The 17,696-nt window shown below is 47.1% G+C and overlaps 2 protein-coding genes across 3 annotated transcripts in view; both read right to left on the bottom strand.

The window, feature by feature from the left end:
• Window positions 1-1,822: 1,822 nt before the first annotated feature.
• On the bottom strand, window positions 1,823-7,075 carry LOC147347106 (BOLA class I histocompatibility antigen, alpha chain BL3-6-like). Of its 2 annotated transcripts, XM_086369449.1 has the most exons (8): window positions 6,971-7,075; window positions 6,375-6,644; window positions 5,927-6,202; window positions 5,080-5,355; window positions 4,853-4,963; window positions 4,386-4,418; window positions 4,200-4,247; window positions 1,823-4,037 (listed from the first exon to the last, which is right to left on the bottom strand). In XM_086369449.1, exons 1-8 carry the CDS (start codon window positions 7,032-7,034, stop codon window positions 4,033-4,035), a joined length of 1,083 nt encoding a protein of 360 aa, XP_086225575.1. In that variant the 5' UTR covers window positions 7,035-7,075; the 3' UTR covers window positions 1,823-4,032. The 2 variants fall into 2 exon arrangements, with proteins under 2 accessions (XP_086225575.1, XP_086225577.1); XM_086369451.1 differs by lacking the exon at window positions 4,200-4,247 and having other exon boundaries at window positions 3,620-4,037.
• LOC147347104 (BOLA class I histocompatibility antigen, alpha chain BL3-7-like) overlaps window positions 3,832-17,696 on the bottom strand; it is a 45,067-nt gene continuing 31,202 nt past the window's right edge. The window contains exon 8 of the mRNA XM_086369439.1: window positions 3,832-4,037. Within this exon, the coding sequence (XP_086225565.1) occupies window positions 4,033-4,037 (5 nt within the window). The 3' untranslated portion in view covers window positions 3,832-4,032. The remainder of the gene's footprint in view (window positions 4,038-17,696) is intronic.

Here is a 17,696-nt window from a genome sequence, read left to right as displayed (position 1 = left end):
ACAGAGAAAGCAAGGGAATTCCAGAAAAACATCTACTTCTGCTTCATTGACTACGCTAAAGCCTTTGACTGTGTGGATCACAACAAACCGTGGAATGGTCTTAAAGAGATGGGAACACCAGACCATATTACTTGTCTCCTGAAAACCTGTATGCAAGTCAAGAAGCAACAGGTAGAACCTGATACAGAACTACAGACTGACTTAAAATTGGGAAAGGAGGATAATTAGGTTGTACATTGTCACCCTGCTTATTTAACTTATATGCAGAATACATCAGGCAAAATGCCAGGCTGGATGAACCACAAGTTGGAATCAAGATTGCCAGGAGAAATAAATATCAACAACCTTAGATAAGGAGATGATACCATTTTAATGGCAGGAAGTGAAGAAGAGGAACTTAAGAGGCAGGAAGAACTAAAGAGCCTGTTGATGAGTGTGAAAGAGGAGAGTGAAAAAGCTGGCTTAAAACTCAACATTTAAAAAACTAAGATCATGGCATCCAGTCCCATCACTTCAAGGCAAATAGAAGGGGGAAAAGTGGAAGCAGTGACAGATTTTATTTTCTTGGGCTCCAAAATCACTGCAGACAGACTGCAGTCATGAAATTAAAAGACGCTTGCTCCTTGGAAGGGAAACCATGACTAACTTTGATAGCGTATTAAAAAAGCAGAGACATCACTTAGGCAACAAAGGTACATATTGTCATAGTTATGGTTTTTGCAGTAGTCATGTACAAATGGAGAGTTGGACCACGAAGAAACCTGAGGGCGAAGGAATTGATGCTTTCAAATTGTGGTTCTGGATAAGGCTCTTGAGAGTCTCTTGGACAGCAAGGAGATCAAACAAGTCAATTCTAAAGGAAATCAACCCTGAATACTCATGGGAAGGACTGATGGTAAAGTTGAAACTCTGATACCTTGGCCACCTGAAGAGAAGAGCCAAATCTTTGGAAAAGACCCTGATGCTGGGAAAGATAGAAGGTAAAAGGAAAAGGTGGAGACAGAGGATGAGATGATTAGATAGCATCACTGAGCCAATGGACAGGATCTTGAGCAAACTCCGGGAGATAGCGAAGGACAGGGATGCCCAGCACACTGCAGTACATAGGGTCACAAAGAGTCAGACACGACTTAGAGACTGAACTACAGGAACGGATATGAGATGCAGGAACTGAGATCACAAAATCAGATCTTGAAAATAATCTCTCTAAAGACCCATTCCACTAGCTTCCCTGGAGCACAAAGGGCCTCATTCTCCTCCCTGTGTGTCGAAGGTCAACAGCTGTAGCAGCCCGGGAGTCAGTCTCTGGAGAGGCAGATGGCAGACGCCCTCAGCAAGTGCCGATTCTAGCTGACACACTCGTGTGTAAACTCTCTTACCGCTCACTTTCTGCACAACCTCTTGTTCTCCCTGAGTTAACACTTGCCTTTGTGCTTGCTGATTACGTTCTATGAAGCTCTCAGGAATTCAGCTCTAATGACTCCCCTGTTTGCATGACTCTTTCAAGAAGCGTGGATACTTTGGATATTCCATCAGTTTTTCCTTTTTTGGAAATGTCGTCCTGGACCCTGCTGACGTGCTCCCACCTGGTCTGGATTCTTCTGCATCTGGAGCAAGCCATCCTCCTAGGATCTCCCTCCACCACCATCTGGGCAGCACTTTAAAGTGCTGTGGATACTGCATAGCACAGGGAACTCTACCCAGCACTCTCAACAATCATCATCTCAACAATCATCACTGGATTGTACAGCAGGAAGTGACACAGCATTGTAAATCAATTACACTCCATTGAAAACAAAACAAACAAGTAAGCAAGCAGACGTCTACCCCGGATGGCATTTATTAGTCACTTGTTCTTTCAGCCAAACCCGAGTGCCTGCATTGTCCCAGGTCAAGTTCCAGTTCCAGATCTTTGCTCTAACAATTGAAATTTGACATTCTTGTCCATCCCTTTCTCCCCCTCACCTGATTAGGAGCATTTCCACATTAGGAGAATTCCACACTGAAAGAGTCTTGGTAGGAGGCAGAGACCACCTTCCTCCATTAAAGAAGAAAACCCACTTTCCCACATATTCTTGCCAGAGCACACAGCATGATGCTGAGGTGACCACATGTCAGACTCTACTCAGGATGTTGTGACATAAAGAAGCTGGAACTATGCAGGATGCATCTGACAAGGGTGTCAAGAGTGGGAGCCACACCACCTCCTGTTGTCAGGAGCCTCAGTGATGGCCGTCCTCAGCGCGGGGTCCACGCCCAGCACGAGGGGCTCACTGTGTGAGCAGTGACACTGTGCCCCAGCAGGGCCGAAAGTTCCTTTGTGGGACCTGGCCTGGAGTGGACACTGGATCCTGTTCCCGTGGAGCCATATATATATAGTACTGTATGTCTAACTTTATTTGGACCCCATTGTTAGCTCCAAGAATAAGTGAGGAGAACTCAACCTGGAGAATAGTTTCAGAGAGCAAGGATTTCATTACGCTGAACTGTGAACCACTGCCTAAGTCTTCAGGTGGAATAAGAACTACATTATTTCTCAACATCACACCTCATAATTGACAATATAGGTATTCCCTTTTCTTTCGGAAGGAAAAAAAAAGCTTTTAAATGTGGATTTAAGACCCCTCTCTGGCCACTCGATGTCATATACCTCAGGAGTTCCCAAATTGGCTAATCACCAGAATTGCTTGTGGGGCTTCTTATGAAACGCTCAGCCTCTCCCCAGAACCACCTTCTCAGAGTATTAGGACAAGACCAAGGGATTGCTTCTTTAACAACCTCTGTGTGTGAGGCTGATACACAACATCTGGGAATCCTGGTCTACGTTCGTTCTTGCTACTAAAAGTGTGATCTGAAGACCAGCAGCATCAGCACCAACCTTATTACAAATGCAGATTCTCAGGCTCTACTCCCGACTGTCTAGATTTAATACGGGTCCAGGGGAGCACCGTCATCCCCACCCTGGACACCGCACTAATCCTACAGGCTCCTCCACTGCATCACTCACCCTTCACCTCCTGATTCTGCTCAGCAGTTAGACTGATGCTTCTAACGAGCAGTCACACCAGGTCATCTTCTAGTCAAACCATCTTATGAGTGCACATCTTTCACAGACATAAGACACCTTCTAATATGCTGGAGGCCCACATGATCTGGCCAGACACCAGATCTCATGTCAATTCCTCGCTCCTCCAGCCACACCTGCCTCCTGGCTCTTCCTTGAACACACACACTCTCCTGCCCTCCTGCATTTGCACTGGAGGCTCCTCTGCCTGGAGAGGACTCCCCCCAGACATGCTTATGGACATTCTTTCATGTCCTTCACATCTTTACTCAAAGGTCATCTCCTCAACGAGGCCGATACTGAACACTCTAGTAAAACAGCCACATTTCCTGTACCCACATACTTATACTCTGGGTCACCTTCCTCAGAGCACTTGCCAATCTCTAGGCAGACACTTCCCTCACTTATTAGGCTCACTCTGCCCCCCTCACCAGAACACACTGCCCGAGGCCAACAAAGGGTGTCTGCTGTTAGTTCACTGAGGTTTCACTGATGCAAAAATAGAGCATCCTCTATCTGGCACACAACAAATACCAGATGAAGGAACGATCAGTGTAGACGCCTCTGTATTCTATCTTTATTAATGTGGACTCAGGCCACTTGCTCTCTCGCGGTAGCTACAGCACATCATTCACTCACACTGACATCAGTGCTGCCTGTGCTTTCCCCACAACAGCTGATCAGCCCTCCCTCCCACACCCACCAGTCTGCACTCTACACATAATGATATTTTCTCTTCAGAAAAGATCCCAGGGGCACAGGTCGCATATTCTTCCTGCTGTGACTATTAGGCAGCACTTTTTAATTCCAGAAGTTTGTTCTGGAAGAGGTCAGCAGTCTCGCCACCTCTTCATGTTACACTAATAGGAGCACAGACACCTTCAGATGCAGCTGCAGAAAGAGGGGTCTGGGGATCTGACGTCGCAAAGTGGGACCAAGCATCACTCAGTCCCCACAAGGCAGCTGTCTCACACTGTGAGAGAAAAGAATCAGGAAGCAGTTCAGTCAGTCATGTAAGGGCTGACATTCTCCACAGCCCCCCACACGCTCACATGTCCCACTCAGAGACCCCCGCCATCCAGTGTGTCCCCTCTGCCCTAACCCCTCTCCCAATCTAGACGCCCCAGGGTCTCACCTTTAGGAACCATGAGAGACACATCAGAGCCCTGGGCCCTGTCACTGCCTGGGGAGAACAAGACCAGAGTGTGGTCAGAACCCACAGGAGAGAAACTGGAGAAGGCACTTTGAGGAGGGTGAGTCCCGAATGGCCTCCTGTTTGCACCCGCACAAGGGTCTCAGGATTCACACCCTCCGTACTTACTTGCAGCCTGGGTGTAGCCCCTTCCTGTTTGACCTGTGAGAAGAAAGTATCACGTGAGCGACCAGGGAGACGACTGAGTCATGAGATCCTAGAACTCCCTAGTCCTGGACAACAAAGAACTTTGCAGAACCGTGATTAAAAATCCAGGACAGTCTCAGGAACATGAAGGAAGGAGACCTGGGGGGACTGGACTAGCTGCCCTCCTGGAGGTCTGTCCTCAGCAGGGACATTCCCTCCTGACCTTCAAATGCTGAGAAACAGGCCTGCAACTGGAATTATGAAGATGAAAAATGTGTCTTTCATTTTCACATGTACTTTAAAAGGGTCAGTCTTAGCATCAGCTCAGATTCCACAAGTGTGTGGAGGGTACTTTCCAGTAAAGAGGCAGGGAACTTCCACCTGGGCCAGAATCTTGCTCAGTGAGACAAAAAAAAAAAAAAAACCAGATCCCTCCCTCCTTTCCCTACCTGAGTGCTTCTTCCTCCAAATCACAGCTCCAGTCACCACAGCTCCAGTGACCATGAGGAGAACCAGGCCAACAATGATGCCCATGATGGGGATGGAGGGCTGAGGAGGTTCTGTGGAAGAAAGGGAAGGGGCCCAGACTTCAGGCTTCAGTCCTGACCTTGCTGAACATGTCCAGAAGGGCTCCTGCCTTATCTAAGAGGAAACTCTATTCCGACCCCGTCCTTACTCCATCTCAGGGAGAGGGGCTCCTGAAGCCCCTCGTGCTGCACGTGGCACGTGTATCTCTGCTCTTCTCCAGAAGGCACCACCAGGGCCGCCCACTTCTGGAAGGTTCCATCCCCTGAAGGCCTGGTCTCCACAAGCTCCATGTCCTGAGTCTGGTCCTCCCCGTCACGCTGCCAGGTCAGTGAGATCTCCTCAGGGTAGAAGCCCAGGGCCCAGCACCTCAGGGTGACCTCACGGTCAGAGATGGGGTGATGGGCCACATGTGCCTTTGGAGGGTCTGAAGAGGAAGAATCAGAAAATTCACATTCCATGGGCCACTGAAGCAGTACCACATGACCATGCTGAGAATGGACGAGATAATGGGTTTGAACAGAAGCAGCAGAAACACCAGACACCAACCTGGACTCCCGGATTGGGAAAAACTCCTAGTTCTTGGAAAGTTCTGGAGTCAGGGTGAGTGCCAAGGTAGGAGACTCCATGGAAGGGGAAATGACAGAGTAATGGTCCTGATTTGGGTGGAGGCTGAATGCCTCAGAAAAGTTGGAGTCTGGCCTCCTAAGATGGTCTCAGGGTGAGAACAGGCCTTGAGAGATAAAGTCATGGTTCACAAGATGACAGTCAGGGTCAAAGGGCACCACTGACCAGTTACTTCAGGGGTGGTTTTCTGCGTCTCCAAAAACACTGACTGCTTTAACTGTCCTTCAGAGAAATGGGGCCACTGGTGTGTCACTGTTTTCTACAGAATATGAAAACCTGGGGGGATTCCCAGAAGGAGCCCATTTTCCTCTCCTCGTGGAAAGCCGGCTCCAGCCTGAGACGAGATCAGGGAGGCCCGGTGCCCCTCATACCTGCGCGCAGCAACGTGTCCTTTCCTGTCTCCAGGTGTCTGAGGAGCCACTGCACGCACTTGACCTCCAGGTAGTTCCGTTGGAACTCTGCCTCCCCGGAGGTTTCCCACTTGCGCTTGGTGATCTGAGCCACCGTGTTCGCCGCGGTCCAGGAGCGCAGGTCTTCGTTCAGGGCGAGGTAATCCGCACCGTCATAGGCGTTCTGCCAGATCCCGCGGAGGAGGCGCCCCTCCGGCCCCACGTCGCAGCCAAACACCCACTGGAGGGTGTGAGACCCTGACCCGCCCCGACCACCCGCGGTGATTAAACTCAAACTGAAAATGAAACCGGGTCAAGTCCCCGCCCCCCACTTCCCCAGGCTCCTTCCTCGGACCCAGAGATTCGGGGCGACCCCAGCCAGTCCCTGGGGATGGGGGTCGTGACTTGGACCCGGGCCCATCTCGCTCACCGGCCTCGCTCTGATTGTAGAAACCGCGTAAGGTGTTCAAGCCCGTTCGCAATCTCTGTTGAGCTTTCTTGGCATCTCTTGTCATCGCTTCCCAATATTCCGGCCCCTCCTGCTCCATCCAAGGCGCCCGCGGCTCCATTCTCGGATTCGGGGCGTCGCTGTCGAACCGCGCGAACTGTGTGTCGTCCACGTAGCCGACGGCAAAGAAACGCGGCTCCCCGAGGCCGGGCCGGGACACGCACGTGCAGAAATAGCTCAGGGAGTGGGAGCCTGGGGGCGGGGAGGGGTGAGACCCGGCCCGATGTTCCTCCTGGAGCGGGTCCCGGGTCAGAGGTGATGGGGCCGGGAGTGGGGAGGGGGCTAGGGGCACGTGAGACCGAAAAGGTCGGAGAAGGACCGGGACTTCTTAGGGGAGAGAAAAGGGGGCGGGAAGCAGGGGAGGGATAGGACGGGACCAGGTGAGAGAGGACGGGTCTGGGCGAGGGCGGCGGCGTGGCTCCTTCCCTGGGGGTTCTGCCCATCCCACTCCCCCCGGCCCCCTGGCGGTCCCCTCGCCCTTTCCCGCAGAGGCCGTTCCCTCCCGACTCCGCACTCACCCGCCCAGGTCTCGGTCAGGACCAGGACCTCCGAGAGCAGCAGGAGGAGGGTTCGCGGCCCCATGACCCGTATCCTCCGGGTCTGGGGAGAAACCGAGTCCCGGCGGAGGAGGTGTGGGTACCGTTGGAGACTATAACCTGGAATCGCGGGGCCGCTGATTGGCTTCTAGAAACCAGACACCCAATGGAAGTGAGAACTAGGGCCGCGAAACGAGTGTCCGGCCGGAAAGGCACAACACAGTTCGCGAAAAGAAAGTGAAACTCGAGGAGACTAGGGATTCCCCAACACAGTTCCGCCCCAAACAAGGCCCTTGACTCTGGGACGCTGAGGCCTTGAGAACCGCATCCGGTACCTGGGACTTTGCCCTGATCTCTCCTCTCGTGCACCGAGAACTCGGCAATCACACTCTCCCGAGTCCTCGCCCAGCGACTCTGTAGTCAGATATTTTCAGAACATTTTGGTCAGGATATTTATACAGTCCTACAAATTAGTGAGGACCCCTAGGATAATTTTGTTTATGTAGTTACTTCTGTCGATATTTTCCGTAGTAGAAATAACAGTTTAAACATTTTTAACTAATTTATTTAGAATAATGTTAATAACCCATGATTTTTACATGAAAAATAACTATTTCTCCAAATAAACTCTATAGTGGGAACAGTGGAAGTTTTTTCATTATTATATTTTTGCAAGTCTTTTCCTTGTCTCTCTCACTGGATTTTATATTTGTTTTGCGTTGAATCCGTTATTTTGATTGAAAATCTATGGAAATAAAAAGGACCATATATATGTAGGAGTAATATTTTTAATAACCTTTCCTGTTATTTATGGATGTTTATCTTTGATACAAATCTAAAACTATGCAAGTGATAGTTTCTTAAAGGTTATTTTTTCAGTGGACCTGAAACAATATCACTATTTCCTATTCTGTTATATTAAAATCCATAAGCCTATTTTGCAGAGTGGATGTCACTTGTACTAATGTAAGATTTTTTAAAAGTAATTCATTGTTTCACTAAGTTTTATAGCTCTTCCAGTGTCATTCCTTCTTTCAAATAAAAATTGCATTCCATGAAAAAGAGAGTAGTTCAACTCATACAAATGATTTTCCTTGGGACATAGGACTGTGGAATGTAGCAGAAATGCTTGATGTATACTTCCCATGTCATCATAGAAGATAGTTCTTTTTAAGAAAAATAACTATTTGCTAGCATTTTGAGATACGACCATAAGCCTATTATTTTCCTAAAAGAAGCAGCTCATTTTGACAGTAGGGAAAACAACAGAGCAATATTTGTGCAAGGCATATATTAAGATTAGAACACCATTTTCTGAATTTTGCTTAAGCATGAAAAACTTGAAAGGCCGATATTCACACCAGTTTTTTTTTTTTTTTAAGCATTGATAGTTTTTGATACTTTGAAATAGCAAACCAGGGAAACAGGAGAGCAACCTGTATTAAGTATTAGCAGTCAATAAAGTCTCAAGTGATGGTAAGACACTAGATACCAGGTAATCCAGAAAGATCATTCTGAGGGAAAGAATTGCAAATGCAACATTTCTGAAGGAAGCATTAAAAATGGTTACAGCATATATGTCATTAAAATGTTATATCTCAAAATGAGAAAGCTGACATTCAGTTGACACAAAATAATTCTAGAAAAGAATGGAAGATTCATCAATATTAAATCTCATTAATAACATTAATGAGAAGATTATTAAGAAGAAGTGTCAAGAATATACTGAAGAACTCTACAAAACAGATCTTAAAGACCCATATAACCACGATGGACTATGGACGGAGGTTCATGTCATTGTACAGGAGACAGGGATCAAGACCATCCACATGGAAAAGAAATGCAAAAAAGCAAAATGCCTGTCTGGGGAGGCCTTACAAATAGCTGTGAAAAGAAGAGAAGTGAAATGCAAAGGAGAAAAGGAAAGATATAAGATATAAGACATGCAAATAAACACAGCAATGATACATCCTCACACACCTAGTAGAGTAGGTAGAATCCAAGAACCGGTGATGCCAAGTGCTGACCAGGACACGGAGCAGCAGAAACCCTGGCTCAATGGGGCAGGAATAGGAAGCAGCACAGTCGCTAGAAATGAGAATCAGCAGTTTCTTATGAAGCTACACAGAGACTCTCCATCGCATCTGCTCATCAGTCTAGTACTTCTCCATCTCACTGGAAAACTTTTATTTGCACAAACCCCTGCACACCAGAGTTTATATCAGAGTGCCCCTTAAGTGTGGACTGCACATGGTACCTTCCTTCCAAAGACTACAGTGTGGACAGTGAGGAAGTAAAATAGAACTTCACAAGGAGAAACCGAGGAAATATATCTTAGGTGGGTGCTGAAGTGAATTTATTAGTGATATTCCAGTGGACAGTATAAATAAACCCTTGATGTATGGAGAATGTCACTTCATCTCTGTGGTCTTCTTTGCAAAAACCCAAGTCAACTAGAGAGACATTCCACACTATCCCTGAGCAATTCTCAAAAACATCCAGGTCATCAAACAAAAATGGAAGTCTGAGAGACTGTCATGGCCAGAGGAGCCTGAAGGAGACATGATTCAGTTTCAGTTCAGTTCAGTCTCTCAGTCGTGTCCGACTCTTTGCAACCCCATGAATCGCAGCACGCCAGGCCTCCCTGTCCATCATCAACTCCCGGAGTTCACTCAGACTCACGTCCATCGAGTCAGTGATGCCATCCAGACATGACTAGAACCTAATTTATATCATTTGTCTTTGATACGATCTTGGGTCAGCAAAAAGAAAATCACACCAGGGAAGAAGGGCTTCCAGGGCCCAGCCTCCATCCTCAGCCTCCCGCTCTCTCCCACCTCGGTTCCCTCCAGCCACCAGAGCAAACAAGGCTTGAGCATCCAGTACATGCCAGGCACTGTCCTGAGCACTTCCCATATCAACTCAACCAGCCCTCACCACATCCCTAAAACGTCAGCCGTTTTGCAGATGCAGATGAGCACAGAGGGAAAATAACTTGTCTGGAGTAACACAGCTAAGAGGGTGGGGAAGGACATTCTGGGCTCCAGACTGCCCAGGTGGAGCGCCCACTCTCCAGTCTCCAGGGACTTGGTCCATCCTGTGACACCACCACACCATCCAATATACACACACGACTCCTTATCAGCGGTTTCCCTCTATACAGACCTCAGGTGCCCCGTCAACTCCTCTTCATCCTCAAGGCTGCTTTCAAATGTCCCCTCCTCAGGAAGGAGGTCCTGAGCTGCTCCCAGACTACAGTGGCGCCCTTGCTCTCTATTCCAAATGCCTATTTCCCAGCTGGACTATTTAGCATAGAAACACACAGGGCAAGTTCTTGGGCTACCCTTGTGGCTCAGCTGGTAAAGATTCTGCCTGCAATGAGGGAGACCTGGGTTGGATCCCTGGGTTGGGAAGATCCCCTAGAGAAGGGAAAGGCTGCTGCTGCTGCTGCTAAATCACTTCAGTCGTGTCCGACTCTGTGCCACGACTCAGCAGCTTTTGCTTTCACCTAATGTATCCCCACGGCCTGGCAGAAAGCACGTGCTAAACAAATATCATTTCAGTTAAAGAATTAATAAACTTCCTCAAAGCGTCATTGGGATTCCCAGGTGTCCCTAGTGATAAAGAACTCGCCGGCCAATGCAGGAGGCGTTAAAGACGCGGGTTCAATCCCTGGGTTGGGAAGATCCCCTGGAGGAGGGCAAGGCAACCCACTCCAGTATTCTCACCTGGAGAATCCCATGGACAGAGGAGCCTGGCGGGCTACAGTCTATGGAGTTGCAAAGAGTAGGACACGATTGTGCGACTTAGCACACACGCACATAAAGCGTCATTAGGGAGAACTTCATGTTTATACTATTGGTTGGCTGAAATATTTGGACCAACCTTCCCACTGATAATAGCTGTTTTTGTTTTTTCATTTTGCCTGATGAGATATAATTTGCTAAAGAATAGACTCTTCAAATATTGAAGAGTGTTATGTGAAGGCTTAAAAATTCTGTCTGACAACAGAATTCAAAAATTGGTCATTTCTGTAGAAGCATCAAAGAGACAGAATTGGGTTCATTGTAAGGTTTTGTTTTTATTAACAATTACGATTACACAGGAATCAGCTTCTTTAGTAGCAGCTGAATTCTCCATCACTAAAGCAGTTCAACTGTTCCCTCTGGATGTTGTATAGAGAAGGGTGATGTTGTGAGAAGATCAACCGCATGGTCTCTGAAGCCTTCTTCCTCTCTGAAGTTGCCATAACAATGGAACACTGGGCTGGTTGTCTCAGGACCTGGCTTCCACCAGCTGTGTGATCCTGGGCTGGGCACTTCTGAGTCTCATTCCAAACACATGATACTTAAGCTGTGATTATATCTGACTGACTTCAGAGTAATAAATGGAATAAATTGGATAGTAAATGTACATTTTTGTTTTCTTTTGTTTTGTTTTTTTGCATCATAACAGCCAAAATCAGCTCTTTTCCTTCTTTCATTTTTTTCTGATTGTACACCACATATCAACAACAATAGCAAATAAATATTTAAATGGAAAAAAATTCACCCACAGTCTAACTACCTAATATGATAACAGTACCTTCTGCATTCTCTTCCAGTGTGACTATGAATTTATTTATTCTTAGTAATCTATTGTAAGTTCTTTAAAAAAATTTTTTTTTCTTTTTTATTTTTTTCACCATGCCCTGAAGCTTGTGGGATCCAGGTTCCCCCCACCCCGACTGATCCCTAGTTCTGCAACCCTGCATTGGAAGTGCAGTCTTAACCACTGAAACTTCATGAACCTATTGTAAGTTCATGAATTTACAGAAGTCATAACATTGCACAACTATTCTTTCCACAAATATAGCAGCACACTAACAATAAGAACAAAGGCAAAGCCAAACACACAGGCCTTTTAAATGTTGTGCAATATGAGGGTGATGATAAACTCACGATTTTCCTAAATCTCAGAGGGAAGAGAGTCAGGCCAGCCACACTATTGTCCAGACCACCCTGGACTCTGTCTGTAACATCACTCCTTCCCTGAGTCTCCTGCCTGCTTGCCAGCCCTGCACCTTTGGACGCACGAGACCCCCAGGCTCATGAGCCAAGTTTTAAAATCAATCTCTCTCTCTCTTTCACACACACACACCACAATATTTCTCACACACTGGGAAGGGATCATTACTCATAAATAGCAGAGTTTACTTTCGATCCACTGGTTCTGAGCTCAGGATCAAGCTCTGCAGTATTTCTGCACGGCTGTGTCTGAACCAGGTCCAGGAGTCCCTACACTTACTGCCTCTGGTTTGTGGATGGACACTTTCATCAGGAACTTTCATCCTCCAGAACTGCTAGGCGGGGAGGGCAGAGACTTGCGTGGTTGATGGAGAAGCCAAACTTCTTTGTCGATGAGACCAAGCTCTTGACGAGTCAGGTGAGGATTTCCCATAAATCTGAGAAACCTGCAGTGATATCACAGCCAAACCTGGAGACTGGTCTGAACAAAGAGCACCCATTGATGAAAGCAGGCAGGAGCCCGGGAGAAAGAGGGGGAGCGGTGCTCTCCACCTCTCCCCAGTCCTCAGGAGCGAGAGGCCCTCTGGATGGGCTTCCCGTAGCATCAGGTGAGGCAGGTGAGGGAACACAAGTCATCGCCTGAGAATGAAGGCTGGGGTCTGGGTGCTATTAATTAATTATTAATTCAGCAATCTTACTGCTCAAGGATGCATGCTTAGCAAATAATCTGGGGGCTCTGGATATGGGAAACCAGATTATAACCTTGTGTTGGTCATTAGAGGGCTGACAATGACTGTGTGGATGATACTCCCCTACTTCTGGGAACTCCTGAGGGACAGTCTGATGCATGTGCAGAGATGTCCCAGACCAGAACCTCCTTCAAGGCTACAAGTGAAGCAGAGGAATAGTTCCTAAAGTTCATAGGCCAGACACCCCAGCAGTTAGAGAGAGTTTAATGAATGAGGTGAAACTTTGGATAGAACTTCACCCATGTGGATGATTAGGATAATCATAAAAGACAAAAAGGAAAAGACAATGAAGACATTGCAAGCAGTTGGGAGTTAGTGTGCAGCAAGGTGTGGGGTGCAATCAGGCACAGTGGGTTCAGGGAAGACGTTGTAGTTTAAATAATTTCTCGTTAAAGTCACTTGAGGGGTCAGCTGTGTTGAAACAGTGTGTGGAAGGCCTTGAAACCAAGTGAAGACATAAACCAGAGGTACAATCAAAGCTGAATGGTGAGGCTGCTCAGCTCTTATCTGTTGAGCCTTACAGGAGCAAGAATTCAACCAAGGTTTCTCTAGTGGTCACATCCAGTTACCTGCACAGACCCACCTTCTAAGGGCTCACAGTGTGAGAGGTGGGGGACATGCAGTGATGCTGGGAGTGTGTCAGAGCTGGTCTAGGATCTGGAGCTGGAGACTCTGGAGCCCAGGCAGGGTGTGTTGAATCCAGGCTGGGGCAACCCCAGAGTTACTTGTATTTGATTCTGAAATTCATTCAGGAATTTTCTCAGCACCAGGTTGGTGCTTGTTAGTGCCGAGCTGTTGTATCTCAGCACCTGGAGGACGAGTGTACTGAGCGGGGTGTCCTCCTCCGTGAATGCTGTGCCCTGTGACTCTCTGCTCAGGATCGTGTGCTCAGAATACCAGACCGTTGGCTCAGAAGAGACCTGCAGGGTCGTAATCTAAATCTAATCTAAATGTAAATCTTCCATTTAGGGGAAATAAACAGAACTGTGGGAGTTGAATAACTTGCCCAGTTAACACAGTTCACGCAAAGTCCAGGTCTGAAAGTCTCCATCCAGGGCTTTTTCAAAACAGTCTGTACCCAAGTGTAGACCACTCCTCATTGCAGAGCTGACAGCAAGTAAAAGAAATCAGAATCAGGGAACCATATTAGTTTGTCCTAAAACTCAGCAGTGGCACAGCACTGGAAAAGTTCCGTTCCATTCCAATCCAAAGAAGGGCAATGCCAAAGAATCTTCAAACTACCACACAGTTGCACTCATCTCACATGCTAGCAAAGTCATGCTCAAAATCTCCAAGCCAGGCTTAAACAGTATGTGAACCGTGGATTTCTAGATGTTCAAGCTGGATTTAGAAAAGGCAGAGAAACCAGAGATCAAATTGCCAACATCCGTTGGATCATAGAAAAAGCAAGATAATTCTTGTTTCTGCTTCCTTTGATTACACCAAAGTTTTTGATGTGGAGCACAACACACTGTACAAAACTGTTCAAGAGATGGGAATACCAGACCACCTGACCTGTCTCTTGAGAAATCTGTATGCAGGTCAAGAAGCAACAGTTAGAACTGGACATGGAAAAAGAGACGGGTTTCAAATTGGGAAAGGAGTACATCAAGCCTGTATGTTATCATCCTGCTTAGTTAATTAATATTCAGAGCACATTATGTGAAATGCCAGGCTGGATGAAGCACAAGCCGGAATCAAGACTGCCAGGAGAAATATCAATAACCTCAGATACGCAAATGACATTACCCTTATAGCAGAAAGGGAAGAGAAACAAAAAAGCCTCTTGATGAAAGTGAAAGAGGAGAGTGAAGAAGCTGGCTTAAACCTCAACATTCCAAAAACTAAGATCATGGCATCCGGTCCCATCTCTTCATGGCAAATAGATGGGGAAACAATGGAAACAGTGGAAAGCTTTACTTTGGGGGGCTACAAAATCACTGCCCATGGTGACTGCAGCCATGAAATTAACTGCTCCTTGGAAGAAAAGCTATGACCAACCTAGACAGCATATTCAAAAGCAGAGATATTGCTTTGCCAACAGAGGTCCCTCTAGTCAAAGCTATGGTTTTTCCAGTAGTCAAGTACGAATGTGAGAGTTGGACTCCAAAGAAAGCTGAGCGCTGAAGAATTGATGCTTTTGAACTGTGGTGTTGGAGAAGACTCTTGAGAGTCCCTTGGACTGCAAGGAGATCCAACCAGTCCATCTTAAAGGAGATCAGTCCTGGGTGTTCATTGGAAGGACTGATGCTGAAGCTGAAACTCCAATACTTTGGCCACCTCTTGCGAAGAGTTGACTCATTGGAAAAGACTCTGATGCTGGGAGGGATTGGGGGCAGGAAGAGAAGGGGACGACAGAGGATGAGGTGGTTGGATGGCATCACCGACTCGATGGACATGGGTTTGGGTAGACTCTGGGAGTTGGTGATGGACAGGGAGGCCTGGCGTCCTGCAACTCATGGGTTCGAAAAGAGTCAGACACGACTGAGAGACTGAAGTGAAGTGAACTGAAGGTTTACTAATGTCTCAGAATTATATCATTCTCTGATAATCATTTCATAATGTACGTAAGTCAAATCAGTATGCTCTACATCTTAAATGTGTACAGTTCTACTGTATGTCAATTATATCTCAATAAAACTGGAAGAAAAATAGATTAAGGTATGAAAATAGATATATGATTCCTTGAATTATTATTCCCATTTTTATTGAGTATGTTGTTTTTCTTTTAGTTGCATTTTCTTTCTTTACATATCTGTCTTTCATTCACTAAAAGGTAAAATAAGGGCACGATTAATCAACATATGAAAGTTGTTTGGTCAAGGAAATTGGCTATTTTTATTCTTTTGGTCTAGCTGTGTGACTTGTGGCATCTTAGTTCCCACACCAGAGACCCTAACCAGCCCACAGCAGTGAAAGCGCCAAGTCTTAACCACTGGTGAAAGTGTAAGTGATTTCGCTCATTTGTGTCCGACTCTTTGTGACCCCAAGGACTGTAGCCTGCCAGGCTCCACTGTCCCTAGAATTCTCCAGGTGAGAATACCAGTGTGGGTAGTCATACCCGACCCAACTATCAGACGTGAGTCTCCTGCATTGTAGGCAGATTATTTACCATCTGAGCCACCAGTGAAGCCCCTTAACCACTGGACTGCCAGGCAATTCCCACTTTAAAACATTGTTATTGTTTTTTTATAGTATTTGACAAATTTTTGATTTAAGCAGAAAAGCCCAATCTAGGAGTTTCCCAGGTGGCTCTGTGATAAAGAATCCTCCTGCCAATGTAGGAGACCCCAGTTCAATCCCTGGGTTAGGCAGATCCCCTGGAGGAGGAAATGGCAACCCAATCCAGAATTCTTGCCTGGGTTCCCACAGACAGAGGAGCCTGGCAGCCTGGCAGCCTCATAAAGAGTGGGACATGACTGAGCATGCTCGCCGAGCTTACAAAGCATTCTTTTGGTGGTTGGACCAACACTTGTAGTTTCAGCAATCTCAGATCGCCCTCTAGCGTCCATGTCAAAGTCTCAAAAGTTAGATAAATAACTTTGGTGTTTCTCTTGTGTGCTTAGTCGCTCAGTCATGTCCAACTCTTTGTGGCCCATGGACTGTATGCAGCCTGCCAGGCTCCTCAGTTCAAGGGGGATTCTCCAGGCAAGAATACTGCAGTGGGTTTCCATGTCCTTCTTCAGGGGATCTTCCCAACCCAGGGATCAAACCTAGGTCTCCTGCATTGCAGGCAGATTCTTTACTGTCCGAGCCATCAGTGAAGCCCAAAAGGATGTGGGCTCGATCAGGATTTGAAGCCAGGACCTCTCACACCCGAAGCGAGAGTCACACTCCTAGACCAACGTGACTCTCTGGTGTTTCTCCTAGGACACCTGACTGAAGCCATTTGCCCACACTTTCAGGGCCCTCGTTATTAGCCCATTCTGTTAACCTGTAAGTTTGTCCATGTCTGTCACCTTATGTTCCCCTGTCTGGATCAGAAAGATCCAGACAGAGCTCCTCTGTCATCAGAGGCCCAAACATTTGAGGTAGAGTAAGAGGAAGGCCTGGAAGTCAGCGTCCTGAGGGGTGAGGAAGGACCTGAGGGCGCAGGAGCCAGTCTGTGGAGCTGCAGCAGCCCCAGGTGCTGAGTGTCGAGCTCTGCTTCCCAGGCACCCTCTCCTACCTTCACATCTGGTCCCCTCCTGGCTGTTTGCAGCTCCTGTGACCCCAAGGCAATCAAACACTGGGTCACTGGGGTAGGCGTGCAGTGCCAGGGTGGGTCAGGTTCGGTCTGGTTTATTCTATACCTCATAGCTCCCTTCTGATATTAGAAACCAAACTAGACTCATAAACCCTTGCTCTTCTTGCCAGAAAGTGGTTCTAATATAGTTCTCAAAGTGCAGCCCCAAAACAGGCTACACTGGCATCAGCTGGGATGGTTTCCAGGACCTATCCCAGACCTACTGATGAGAACTCCAGGGGTGAGGGCCCAGGGCTTTACATTTTAACAATCCCTCCAGGGGAAATTTCCTGTTCAAATCCAGCCCCGCCCTGCCCACTCCTCATCTCAGTATTTAGTAACTGTGATTCCTGAGCAGTCAGATGTTGGGGGCATACTTTCTCGCCAGGAAAGAAACTGGCAAAGCTCCCCAGTCAGCTTAGTCTGAGTCCTGTCCTGGCCTAGGCCAAGGAATGCATGTCCTGGATTATGAGGCGTGTTCATTTGTCCTGGGTGTCCATTGGGTTCCTACTTATACTCAAAATGCAGCTCATATGCTGTCTCTTTTATAAGGTTTTTGTAACTCCTTGCTCAAAGCTGCCAGTCTACATATATGTCCACAAGGCACCTGTGCAGGTTGCCCTTACCATTTGTGTTAAAACTTCCTTACCCATGTTAGGCTGAGCAAGACTGAGCCAACCTTGAGTGCCAGGAGAGTGAGGTTCCATCAGCCCCAGTTCCTTCTAAAA

This window comes from Bos grunniens, chromosome 23 (assembly GCF_055505025.1).
Source record: "Bos grunniens cultivar Pamir isolate PY7600 chromosome 23, Bosgru_T2T1.0, whole genome shotgun sequence".
Classification (NCBI taxonomy): domain Eukaryota; kingdom Metazoa; phylum Chordata; class Mammalia; order Artiodactyla; family Bovidae; genus Bos; species Bos grunniens.
The sequence above is the reverse complement of the archived record's forward strand: the minus strand, read 5'-3'. Positions and strand labels throughout refer to the sequence as shown.